The sequence below is a fragment of the Danio aesculapii genome, chromosome 21 (genome assembly GCF_903798145.1).
Source record: "Danio aesculapii chromosome 21, fDanAes4.1, whole genome shotgun sequence".
Lineage (NCBI taxonomy): Eukaryota > Metazoa > Chordata > Actinopteri > Cypriniformes > Danionidae > Danio > Danio aesculapii.
Genome location: NC_079455.1, coordinates 27,187,766 through 27,202,327, shown reverse-complemented (window position 1 = coordinate 27,202,327; position 14,562 = coordinate 27,187,766). Strand labels below are relative to the sequence as shown.

General features: G+C 36.0%; 1 protein-coding gene across 4 annotated transcripts in view; it reads right to left on the bottom strand.

Moving 5' to 3' along the window:
- Nucleotides 1-14,562, bottom strand: part of vav2 (vav 2 guanine nucleotide exchange factor) — a 241,779-nt gene that overhangs the window by 64,890 nt on the left and 162,327 nt on the right. For all 4 annotated transcript variants that reach the window (XM_056445791.1, XM_056445793.1, XM_056445792.1 and 1 more), the window contains exon 3: nt 13,000-13,058. In XM_056445791.1, the coding sequence (XP_056301766.1) occupies nt 13,000-13,058 (59 nt within the window). The remainder of the gene's footprint in view (nt 1-12,999; nt 13,059-14,562) is intronic.

Sequence of the window (14,562 nt, the reverse complement as noted above, 5' to 3'; positions counted from 1 at the left end):
TAACTTGGATAACGGTTCAAAAACTAGTACACCCAAATTTATATGACAGGAAAATATTAAATACAAATTTTAAAATGAGGAAAAATGAAGAGAAGAAAAAAAATTGAAAAATTTAGTTAAAATGTTTTGCTTGAATTTAATTGTATTGTATACATTGTATCTTTCAAAGTCATGTTTGGTGACTAAAATATTGTTTTAATAAATATATCTGTTTAATAAATCTGTTTACTGAAATACATTGCCTATATTCACTGAGAAATGGATAAAAATATTCATTTTCAAAATGGGGTGTGCTGAGCACTGTGTATATGAACAAACGCTTTTTCACATCGACATCTACATATTAATCTATGCTAAAACACTCGGCAAACTCATTTATGCACAGACATAAAATACTGACATTTTCTTAAGAAAACAAAAAAACTCAAGATCAAACCTATGCTGACAGAGGGCCATCTCTTCAATCATAACTACGCTGTAATCCTGTCTCTACGGAGCTGTCAAACAGCAGTGATGGAGGGAGAACAGCAGTAAGAGTGGGGAGAGAAATATAAAGCTTTAGGGTAGGAAAGTCACTGACCTTGAGTCATATTACTAGAAAACTTTGACTCATAAGCTAAGCAAACAGTTTATTTATTTATTTACTTATTTACTTACGTACTTACTTATTTATTTATTTACTTAAGTTTTTTGGGAGGTCAGACACATGAAAAGCAGCCTTCCTAACCAATGCAGACATCGGACACCCACACCCACACAATAGCAGACTAACAAACACACAAATGTCCTGCCAATGTGACCAACTCCTCACCTCACACCTCCAACAACATGACACTAAAGGATGCTATCCCTCCTGATGAACAGACAGAGAAAGAGAAGGAGACACAGAGAGAGAGACAGAAAGAGATGCTGTCTGACAGCTAGCAGAATACATCCACATTTACTTTAATGTTAAAACTGCTGCCAGTCAGACCCAAAGACAGATACACAGCATATGGTTGTATATGTGTCAAATCCACGCACATACATAAGAAATATAAAAAAAACACGAAAACAGAGGTATTCAAGTGTGCACTTCAAAGAGCTGAAACACGTGCAATCCAAAGTACAAAGATTTCAAAAACAACCCCATGACAAGCTCTATTGCTGATAGTGGCCACATCATTTCCTCAAACAATGCATAACAATAATTGTCGCCAGAAAACAACCTCCAAATGGATGCATTACATCTTTGAGCTGAAAGCATAAATGATCCACTCTGAGGTATTTCAGTAAAACAAGGCTTTGTGATGAGTGACTGGAACCATCCTGAAATCCTAACACAAAGATGCTGTATCGCATGATGGAATAATTGCTGATAGCGAGATAATTACCCAGCTTACATGGCTTCATCAAATGAATCGCTAATTAAACATCTCGGTTCGAAAGGACTTCCTCCTCATCTGCGGCAAACATGTTTATAATAAAAGAAGGTTAACCTGCTCACAAATGTCATGCTAATTAATCAGGTGAATTAAACACTGTTTCTTGCATCTGCTGTCAAAGCAATGATAAGCCAACGGTTAACAGGTTGTGTGGTTACAGTGTCTCAGTGGGGTTTAACAGCATTTATAAGTGTTTAGAGACAGAATTAATTACAGTTTGAAGATATACTACTGTTTGCTCGTCTGCAAATTACATTTACCTTAAAAAACATTCTGCAGGGATTAGGCTGGGGAAAGAAATCCAATTATGGAGGATTGCACATGTATAACACACCTTTCTAAATTAATTTACGGATTGTTGTATACTTTGAAAGTGGATACAAGGATACATTTCATTTTAAAAGGGGGAAAATTCATCTATTCTTCAATCAGTTCATCCATCTATCCATCACTTCATGCTATATCTATCAGTTCATCAATTGATCAGCTTTTCTATGACTCTCAGTCCATTAATCTTCACCTAACCATACATACTGTAAGTTCACCTATGCATCTGTCCATTCATCAGTTAATTCATCCATCCAGTCATCAGTTTATCTGTCCATCCATTCATCCATCAGTTCATCTATCCATCATTAGATTCATCTGTTAGTTCATCTATCCATCTATTCATTTATCAGTTCATCCATCCATCGGTTCATCGATTCATCCATTTTCCAGTTTATCCGTTTACGTCTTCATCCAACCACACATCAGTTCACCTATCCATCCATTCATCAGTTAATCCATCCACCAGTTCATCTATGCATCATTCCATTCATCTATTAGTTCATCTATCCATCCAGTCATTCATCAGTTTATCTATCCATCCATCGATCAGTTCATTTATTCATCGATCCATCTTTTCATTTATCAGTTCATCCATCTAGCGATTCATCTAATCACTTCACCCAACCATACATGAGTTCACCTATCCATTCATCAGTTCATCTATCCATCCATCTATCCATCAGTTTCTCTATCCATCATTCCATTCATCTATTAGTTCATCTATCCATCGGTTCATTTATCCATCCATTTACCAGTTCATCTATTCACTTCTTCACGCAACCATACATCAGTTCACCTACCCATCCATCCATCCATTCATCAGTTAATCCATCCATTCAATTATCAGTTTATCTATCTCTCCATCCATTCATCTATCCATCCATCCCTCAGTTATTCCATCAATCCAATCATCAGTTTATCTATCTGTCAATTCATCTATCTATCCATCCATTCATCCATCCATCTATTTATCAGTTCATCCATCCATCCATTTACCAGTTCATATATTCACTTCTTCACCCAACCATACATCAGTTCACCTATCCATCCGTCCATTCATCAGTTTATCCATCCAATCATCATTTTATCTATCCATCCATCCATCCATTTATCTATCCATTAATCCATTCATCTATTAGTTCATCTATCCATCCATCCATTTACCAGTTCCTCTATTCAGTTCTTCACCCAACTATACATCAGTTCACTTATCCATCCATCCATTCATTAGTTAATCCACCCATCAGTTTATCTATCCATCCATCCATTCATCAATTCATCCACCCATCCATCCATCCATCCATCAGTTCATCCATCCATTGGTTCATCTATCCATCCATTTACGAGTTAATCTATTCTCTTCACCCAACCATACATCAGTTCACCTATCCACCCATCCATCAGTTTTCCTATTCACCTCATTCCATCTTTTTCGGAACCAGAAACAAATACTGCAACTTGTGTCAACTGTTATATAAAGATCAAGGTACAGTGGCCTTCTGCTGTGTGCTTAATTAGGCAACATCCAAAAATTCACATAGAGTAGGATCAATCATGAGTCTTTGTTTCTAGCTAAAATCATTCACTCCTTGGGCTTTACTGGCAATATAAACACACTGTACATTCAATCACAAATCCACAGGATAACGCACAACCACATAAGCATTAACAAACACATACATGGACATCTATGCGCACCCACACAGATATTCAGGAGCCGTAACAAACCTAATCATTAGATATCAGAATAAAATGAAAGCTGCTCCCATCCTTCAGTGATTACAGCCTGAAACACATCAGACCAATATTGGCTTTAATTGGATTTGGCAGACACATCAGTCTCTTTCCAATTTCATTCATGTCCAAGCAAACAGTATCCCTGGGTTTTATCTCACAGAAACAGATATTTGCTCTTTATTCTGAGAGCGAGGGCTCAGAAGAGCTTGAAGAATATTGAAACATCTGAAGCGTTCTGTAGTTTGCTCCGTGAAGTGAACGAAAGATGTACAATAGGGGAAAACTAAACTGATTCATTTTCTATCAGGTTACACAAGATTAGAAAACAGAATGCAGCGTGATTACAAAATCAGCTAAAGGTCTTTATTCATGCTGAAAGTGTCTGTAAACTCTACATTTACAGATTTAAATGACAGAAAAAGCATTTAAGCCATTCATGAGCCAAATCATTTTTATTTTGGATTTTATTTGTTTTATGATGGCTATGATTAATACATGTCCCCTGGACTACAAATCTTATATTTAATGACCAAAAATACATTGTGTGGGGCAAAATAATCAATTTCCCTCCAATTATGCCCAAAATCATTAGAATATTAAGTAAAGATCATGTTGCATGAAGATATTTAATAAATTTGTCACTGTCAATATATCAAATCTTCATTTAGGTGAACTTTAAAACCCTCAGGTTATTAAGCCGGCAGCTAACTCTCTGCAACTCTCACATGGTCGCCCACTGAAGCCAAGCAGGGCTGCGCCCAGTCAGTACCTGGATGGGAGACCACATGGGAAAGCTAGATTGCTGCCGGAAGTGGTGTTAATGAGAACAGCTCAACCTGGGGTCTGTGCGGGTCCTAACGCCCCAGTATATTGATGGGGACTCGATATTGCTCAATGAGTGCTGTCTTTTGGATGAGACGTTAAAGTGTGGTCTTCACTCTCTGTGGCCACTAAAAATCCCAGGATGTCCTTCGAAAAAGAGTAAGGGTTTAACTCCAGCATCCTGGCAAAATTTGCCCTCTGGCCTCTGTCCATGATGGCCTACTAACCATCCCCATATCATAATTGGCTTCATCACTCTCCTCTCCAACAATCAGCAGGTGTGTGGCGTGCGGTCAGGCACAATGCGGCTGCTGTCACGTCATCCAGGTGGATGGTGCACGTTGGTGGTGGATGAGGAGAGTCCCACCCAAAAAAACGTAAAGCAATTTGAGTGTCCATTAAAGCGCTATATAAATGAAAGGAATTATTATTATATTACTAGTAATTTAGCTTTCATTTGATTTTGATTAAATTGACACTTTTGTGATCCAGGGTTCCATTTGGCAACGTGTTGTTAAGATGCACATTTGCACATGTTTATGTTTGTAAAAATGATTTCTGGTCCTCAAAATGAAATTAAGCGATTCTTTAATTATATAATTAAAATAATTAAAAATAAAATACACAGTGCTCAGCATAATTGAGTACATCCCATTTTGAAAACAAATGTTTTTATCCATTTCTCAGTGAATATAGGTAATATATTTTGGTGCATTTGAACAAAACAGATTTATCAAACATATATATATTTTTATATATTTTTTAATAATGTTTTAGTCCACGGAACATCTTAGAAATAGAAATATAATACATTAAAAGTCATGTGAAATATTGGAAAATTATTTACAAACTACAAAATTTCAACATAGGTTTATACATATGTTGTTTCTCTTCAATTTTCAAAAAATTAAAAAAAAAAAAATTGGGTGAACTAATTTTGGATACAAGTTATTTTAGGTTAATTTGATATATATTTTATATACAAGTTATTTTGTTAGAAAAATGTAATGTATATGCACAAATATAATCTTATTGATATGATTATACGCATTGCTACGGAGATGTTAATACGGAGCTGTCAATCAAATCAGTGGGTGGGGAAACCGCACTCCTACGTTACGTTGCGATTCTGTATAAACAGCTTACAAAAGATGATTTTCATCATACAGTAGCTGCCTTTTATTGGATTAACTAGGCAAATTCTGATAATTAGGGGAAGTTATTGTCAAGCCAGTGATTCTGTAGCCAATAGAAAAACTACTGTATACTTCTTAAGAGGGCTAATAATTATGACCAAATATATAAATAATTCTATAATGTAGGCTTGTACTCCAGCCAAACAAAATAAAAGAGGATTTTCTTCAGAAGAAAACATATAATGCTAATAAACACATTGAAAATGTGCTTGCTCTGTTAAAAATCATTAGTCAGATATCTTTAAAAAAGAATGCAAACTCCACAGGAGGACTACTCATTTTGCCTTCAACTATAAATTCAGTAAGATCTCTCTTTAATAAAACAACACAACCAAACCAGGTTTAAAAAAACTTGCACAAATATAATATTGTAAAGCTTCTTCTAGAAAATATGAATTTAAATGAGAGATTTGTGAGGGGTGTACTCATATATGTTGAGCAGTGTATATTAGAATTTTTTTATTAAACTGTTTAATTCATGAATTTGTTCAGTCATTACTTTTGTTGCAGTTTTATGTTTCTATTATTCTATTATTATATTTCAGTCGTTCTTTCTGCAGATTACAGTCTGGAAAAAAATGTATTTAGAGTTTCATTCATTAATTCATTCATTTTCCTTCGGTTTCATCCCTTTATTCGGCAGGGGTCCTCACAGCAGAATGAACCACCAACTATTTCAGCATATGTTTTACACAATGGATGCCCTTCCAGCCACAACCCAGTGCTGGAAAACATTCATACACTCTCTCATTCACACACATACACTACGGCCAATTTAGTTTATTCAATTCACCTACACCGCATGCCTTTGGACTTGTGGGTGAAACCAGAGCACCTGAAGGAAACCCACGCCAACACAGGGAGAACATGCAAACTCCACACAGAAATACCAACTGACCCAGCCGGGACTCGAACCAGCGACCCTCTTGCTGTGAGGCAGCAACAGTGCTAACCACTGGGCCACCACATTGCCCTAGAGCTGTTGTATTAAAGCAAACTCACTTTCATATTTTTATATTTTGATGAAATTAGGAACCTTTTACGAGTTAGTTATGTTAGATCAAACAAAAATAATTAAATTTGAGTTTAATAAATTCAAAATAAAACTCTAAACTCAATCCTAATATCATTTTTCTGTTCTCTCAATAGTAATGTCTCTTGTTTCTCTGCATTTAAATAAAAATGCTAGCAAAAGGTCTGATTATATTGATATTCTATAAAAAGTAGGAGCCCAGTAATCCTTCAGTCTCCAAAGCAACACAGAGCAGAAGATCCTTACTGGTGGGATGATCAGAGGAGAGAATCCAGCAGTTTTCTCTCAGGACTTGATAAAGACGGGGTGAGATACAGCACTTTCACATTGCATAGGAGAGCAGTGTCCATCACCACAGCAATCAATAAAGCAGAGAGCCGAGTGGATGCAGAAGATTATCTGATGCTTACAAGCAGCCTCAAAATCCGCTCCACAATCTCTATCTTCTATCAAACGCCAGAAGCAAAGCCAGTCATGTACTTTACATTATGCCCTCTTTCATTCTTTTGTGTTTTATCTCTGTACATCTTGCATGTACCGTGCATGTGTATCCATGTGCATTATATCTGCAAATAGGTCAAGGTAAATTGTGAATCACAGTGGCTGTTGGCATGTGTGTTTTTTTTGTACACTAGTTGATGTAGCTAGTGCATATTTAAAGAGTACAGTAGATCATTATGCATGAAAGACATGTTTACATGCCAGTGTACATGTGAGAGGAAAGTGAGAGGAAGTAAAAGTGTGTGTGTGTGTGTGTGCGAGAGAGAGAGTGTGAGAGAGAGAGAGAGAGATAGAGAGACTGTATGCGAGAGTGAGAAACTGTATGCGAGAGTGAGAAACTGTATGCTTCCCAACTGTCTACCACAGAGACCCTTTATCTGTGTGTGTGTTTCTACAGGGTTTCTACAGGTTTCATCAAGTCAAATTTCACACTTACACAAGCTAATAAAGCCTATATTAATCAATATTAATAAGTAATTAGAGTTAATAAATATTAAACCTTTTATTGACCTATATTGTTAGGGATTGGATGGCTGTTGACCTGATTGGGTATAGCTTTACATAGACATAGGAAAATTAAGACCCGTTTAAAATGATTTAAGACCTACAACACAACATTTCAGTGGATTTAAGACTTTTTAAGGCCTAAAATTTGTTTTTTGAAATTTAAGACATTTAAAGACTTTTTAAGAGCCCGCAGAAACTCTGTTATATGTTAAACACTTTGGTTTGAAATGTTCACATTTTTATTTCTTACATTGTTGATTTCATTTTATATTATTATGATATTTTGTTTCTATTCTTTTATTTTGATATTTTATTGTAAGTTTATATTTGTCCTCCTATTTTAAGCTTTGGCAATGTTGTATCATTTACAGTCATGCTAATAAAGCAATTCTGAATTGAGAAAGAGAGAACTTGTCCCCGTTTCTCCAGTAAACTATTACTAAACATACCTTTATTTTTACAGCAACCAGGTTTATGTCAAATCACCCTTATAAATTGACATTTATAACAATTAAACACATAATTATAAGTGTGTTTACAAAATATTTTAGTTGAATAATAAAAAGCAAGCTTATTGTAGTCAAAATGATTAGTTAATTCACTTTAAAAAAACATGAAAATTCTTTGTAATCTGGAACTGTTAAGTTGACTTAAGTAAAGTTTTATAAGCAAGCAAATAGTTTGTTTACTTAATAATTTTAAAACAATGAGCTCATTCACTTTTTTTATAGAGTCATAAAGTAAAGTCCATTTCTACAGTGTATAGGATGATTACTTTATGATTATTCTTATGAAACTGACCTAAACACAAATCCAATTTTCTGAAAATCAACGTTTTTACTGTTTACAGCTTAAGATTTTAACACAAACAAAAACACTTAATAATGAAGATAACACAAGTTATGTGCATGGTTTCCGCTACATGGATTCTTTCAATTGATTCTTTCGGGGCGCCACACCAAAATTTATTCCCGCCACGGCTACATTACAGCTTCTCATTCAAAACCATGTTGTTGCTGTTTTTTTATTTATCATTTTTTAATAGTGGGTTATAATCGCACCAAAACGTGTTAAAATGTAAGTGAATTATAACAGAGCAAACGTTTTTGTAATCATAGTAGTAGTGCCGTGCGTTATTTTTAACCCTTTAAGATGACATGCTGACTGACTGACAGGGCTGCGTGATGCATGAGGCCAGCAAACAAGACGTAGCTTTCAGTTATGATGAACACAGTTTCCATAATTCTACTTTATTTATCATTAAAGGTCTATGCGTCTGCATACAATGACTTTCTCTTGCTGGAGTTTATAGCCGTTTCACTTTACTTCAGGACGCATCAAAGCCATTCTCTAGGTCTATTGGAGACATTCATAATTATTCCTAGCAAATCTAATAAATGTTAGAGACATACTCGTTATATGAATGCACTAAATTGCACTTCTGCAGCGTTTATTTGAGAGTGCACAAGAAAATTTGTGCTTGAGCAGCGTGTATTTGAGGGCGTGCAAGAAGTTTTATGCTTGAACAGAGGAAATCGGCACGCAAGCAAAGAGATTGCAAGCAAAAGAGATCGCATGCTCATATTTTGATTTGTAATACTGCTCTCATGGCATTTGTCACTGAAATAACACCATAGGTAGTTGGAAGATCTGTGTAAAAGGCCTGCCATCACAGCTGAAAAAAAAACACTGATGTGAAAATATAACGAACACGCTTAAGTATATATATTTAGCACATCCTGGCACTAAAAGATATGTTTCTTATCTAACTAATGAGATATGGATGTGATAGATGCTTTTTCTGAAGTAAATGTAACATTATTGTTTTCTATTTACTGATTGATTACATGGGACAAACAGTAAGTTGTTTTATATGTTTTAAATGACATAAAACATATAAGCCAACACTTATTACTGGATGGCAGGTGTACAAATATTTTGTGAAGTTTAGTTCAGGCATCGTCGGAAAGTTTTTGACTTTTGAGTATTTTAGTCCATTGAGTCAATTCCCCTGTGGGCTATTTGCATGACACACAGTTCTAGTCTATGCAGAGTGTTCCGAATCAGTCACTTATAAAGTTTCTGTTCAGTTAAAGAAAGCTACACAATCATTAGACAGTAGGGCAGTTCACTAGGTTTTGGATGAGAGCCACTGTATTCCTGGTGCTGAATAATGCAGCACACATACTACAACAGAACAAATGAAAAAGATGAACATCAGATCATACTGATGTTTTATGTAGAGACAGAAATACACCCCCAAATACAATATCAATATCAGATGGCAAGTACAATGTTAGCAGAATCTGAGAGAGCATTTTTTCAGATATACTGTACACCATGTTGAAAATTGGAAAACCAGGGATCATGCCAACAGGTGCTGCAAAACATAATGAATGACTTACAGAACACTTTGGCCTTCCTTGTTCCTGCTACTCAGTGTTATTGAAGCGGGACCTCCATATGTAAAACCAGTGGTTCACATAATGTGTACGTGACTTAAAGCAGCCTGGAAGTGTAATAGCAAACTAAACATGTTCAACATCTTTTCTAATGTATTTTGTGCTTGGAACTTGTGCTGGCAGGAAAACTCAAAGGGAAAGCATGTGCTCACAGCTGAAAAAACAGATTTGTGTGTGTGTGTGTGTGTGTGTTTGTGTGTGTAATGTCACAGTGTTCCTCTATAAAGTGGCCCTCTGTGTCTTTTGATAGATAATAAATAATTAACAGGCATGCATAATAATCATTAAACAATTCATCTGAAAGGCCAACGGAGAAAACGATGATTTACAGCTGAGGTCAAATTGAATAAACCTCATGTGAATATTTATATTAGTTTTTCAAATATTCCTCAATTGCTGTTTTTTTCCCAAGAGATTTAAAATTTTAATTACTAATTTATTTTGTCTTTACCATGTTCACCAAAAATAATAGTTTACTAGTTATAGTATTTAGCAAGATACTAATATTCAACTCAAAGCGCAATTTAAAGGGCACCTATTTTACCCCTTTTTTCAAGATTTAAGATAAGTCTTTTGTGTCTCCAGAATGTGTCTGTGAGGTTTCAGCTCAAAACACCCATCAGATTATTTATTATACCTTTCAGAATGTTGGATTTTCTGCTCTAAATACTATGGAGCTGTTTTTGCTGCCTGTGCCTTTAATGCTAGTTCTCCTCGCACACCGCTCCCACGTGCCTGTCAGAGTTGGCGCCTCAGCTGGGTCAGATGAACAGCAGAGTGACAGACATGAAGGAAGCAGATCTCACGTAATGTTTGTGAGAAATACTACAGTAAGGACTTTCTCAATGATTATTTGTTGTATTTGTTGTGAAGCTGCAACGATGAGTCACACATAATGTAGTTACAATGTTCACGTGCGCGCACGCACGCACACACACACACAGAATTCTGATTCTGACACAGTGCATTTTAACTTTTAACGTTTAACTTTGCACTGGCACAAAGTGACAGGATACAAGTTAATATCCCCTGCTGTATGGATATCCGTTATGTTAATGTGCAAAATAAATAAACATCCACAAACCGGGATTGAAGCGTCTTCTTTTATAAATGTACTGAAATGGGGCTGTGCTGATGAATTACAGTCTGTACTTTATAACAAACATGCGCTGTTTTAAACTTGTAAAACTCATTCTTGATCACATCTGATGATGATTGATGATCGCAGAGAGCTCAACAGATCTTTTAATCCCAGTTGCTTTGTGCATGTTCTGTCTTGATGATATGATTATATGCGTTACTACGGAGACATGTTAATAGGCGGTTGTCGATCAATTTGGTGGGTGGGGAAACCACACTCCTACTGTACATCACGTTGCAGTGGGACACAAAATGGGAGGTCTTGTCTTTAAATCACTCCAATATGACTGTGGACACATTATACCTACACACAGTTCGGTCCAAACAGCTTACAAAAGATGATTTTCATCATAGCTGCCCTTTATAGGATTAACTAGGCAAATTCTGATAATTAGGGAAGTTATTGTCAAGCCAGTGATTCTGTAGGCAATAGAAAAACTACATTTCTTAAGAGGCCTAATTATTATGATATATATATATACACACACATATATATATATATATATATATATATATATATATATATATATATATATATATATATATATATATATATATATATATATATATATATATATATATATATTTAAAATGTATGCTTGTAATCCAGCAATAATAATAAACACATTGAAAATGTCCTTGCTCTGTTAAAAATCATTTGTCAAATATCTTAAAAAAAAGAATGCAAATTACACAGTAGGACTAATCATTTTGCCTTCAACTGTAAATTCAGTAAGATCTCTCTTTAATAAAACAACACAACCAAACCATGCAAAGAGTAATTCTGAAATCCTGCTGTCTGTATATTAATTAGCATTTACATGCTGGAATGTGGCTGAATTTCAAAAACATCCACATGCAGCTTTTAACCCAATCCAAAAGGGTGTACAAGGAATGTTCTCAAACAACACTGAGGCATTACTTGCTTTGTACGATGCCTAAAGCAGAAATTAAACAGATGGCAATTTGTATGCAACCTTTTCTATTCTCCTCCACAAACCTGAAAATCACACCATCGACAACAGACTAAATTATAGGGCTTTTTAAAGAAACATTTATGGTGGCCTAACTACAAAAATGCATGCAGTTTCCTCCCTTAAAGCAGTGACACACGCTGCACCATGGATGAAAACAAAGCCGGCTTTCATTGCTTCCTGTATACAGCCAGGAAAGCAGTACACTTAAAACACTGCACAGAGGACTTGCTCAGGGTGAAAATTTGACTTGCATTAGTCACAGTATATGCGTCTGCCGCCAGGATCCATCTTCAGAACTTTCCTCTAATTACTCCAGACAGCGTTTACAATGGAAAACCTTTGGTCTTTTTTCAGTTTGAATGATTTCTGACAAATCAGCAGGCAATATTTTGGCCATCCCCCGGCTCAGTGAGGACAGGAGGTGATTTAGGCACCCCTCAGTCAGTTACGCTGCACTGACTAACGGCAGACTAGTCTAGCCTCTGCCTCACTTTGGCAAAACGCCTAATGGCTCGCTCCATCAGCTCATTACCCCGTCGGATAAAAGGCTTTATTTGCGGAGAGAGGCGAACGGACTGGGCAAATAATGAGACAGGAAGTGATCCTAGTCGCTTATAAAGTAAAGAGGCAGGGTCCTTTCTCGCTTAAACACCTGAGGAAAGCGACAAGCACATATTTCACAGGTTTAGCCTCAGAGGTTTCACACATACGTGGTAGTTTGTGCCAACTGCTTCCCCCTTCCAGGCCGTCTGAATGGAGCCACATAAAAGGTGCAACCCAAGAGAGAGTGCTGTGAAAGTTCCCTGAAGACTCCAAACCCACCAGGACTGAAAGGAAACACAATCAGCGTGTGTGGAGGAAGTGAATTACCTGATGCCTTTGATCTGTGCGATGCTGTTGTGGGAGATTCTGGACAGCGCAGAGATCACCTGTAAGAACAAGAGAAGCTTTGGATTAGTTAGGAAACTTCAGTTAATTTTAACTCCATCTAAATCACTACTTTTTTGAAAGTCCTGCTTCAAGTCTTTATGAAAAAAGGCATAAATCAAACACAACGCATACAGCTCTGAGTAGATTAAATGTGTTCAGTGTGCTCATATAAACCATAAGTTGTCTTGAGGACAGGTTGTAACATCTCAACTATTAAAACCGCTGTGTGCATAAGTGTACATGCTGCATATTAGAATGGTTACTGTCTATGAGGTCTTCAATAATAATTCAGTAATTTCTCTTTTTCTCAGGAACTCAGGGGAAAAAAAGAGAGAAAAGTCCATTACAGCGACTGACTGCAAACTTTCAGTTACTTAAAAGCCCTCTCAAATACTGGAGGCACTTTTTCTTTACTTCATAATGTGTCTTGTTCTTCCCTTTTATAACTTCAGATTTGCTTCTGTGTTTTGAAGCAATATTTAAGGCATAGATACACATCAAGCAACAACAACAACAAAAAAAAAAGTAAATAATAAAATGCACAATTAAAGGACTGAAGACATGAGAAAGCTAATTTGCCTTCATTTTTCAGCATATACTGTAAGACAGACCTGGGCATTTTACAGCCCGCGGGCCACATGCGGCCCTATGAACTTCTTTGATTGGTCCGCGTGAGGTATTTATTTAATTTAAATTCAACCACAAACAGGGCCTTGCAATGCGCAGGTCTGATATTGTGAGTCAACAAAAGGAGACTTTCAGATCTAGCGTCTTTTGCTCGGTTTCGTTATTTCAAATGGAAACGCGCGGGTTCCACCTACAAATAGGAAGGGATGTACATGCGTTATATCACATTCATGTTTTTCAGGTGTCCAAATAAAAAAAAAATAAAAAAAAATTTAAACATTTCGGAGTGCTGCAAGGAACCACGAGTCATGTGACAAGAACCAACCAGGCAGCTTCACACTTTGTATAAAATTACACAGTAATAAAGGTAATTACATATCCACTTATGCACTTATTCGAAGGAAGGAAGGAATAATTAAAATAAACTAAGGTGAAGCAATCAAACAAACAACACTGTGGCATTTATATTTAGTTGATATTGTGATGCTGGCCTTTAAAATACTTGTGTAAATTTTAATTTTTTATTTTTTTTATGTTTATTGAATAGTTTCACAGAATGTTTTTCCCCAGAGTCTAACGGGCCCCTTGGAAAAACTAAATGCCCACCCCTGCTATAATGGGTCTTTTGTAGCATTAAAAGAAAACCTTAAAATGACCTCATTATAAATTAAGCAATTATTAAATCAACCTCTTGGGAAAAAAATCTTTATTTCAATGTAGATTGCAAAGCGGTGTCAGTCCAGTTTTCAGAGTTCATTCTGATCAAACAGTATGGGGCAATGTGATGTCACTTGTAGTGATGCCACTACAGTAGTTTTTTTTTTTTTTTTTTTTGCAAATGACCATCTCCAGCACGAGAGACCAGCCTACAGTGAT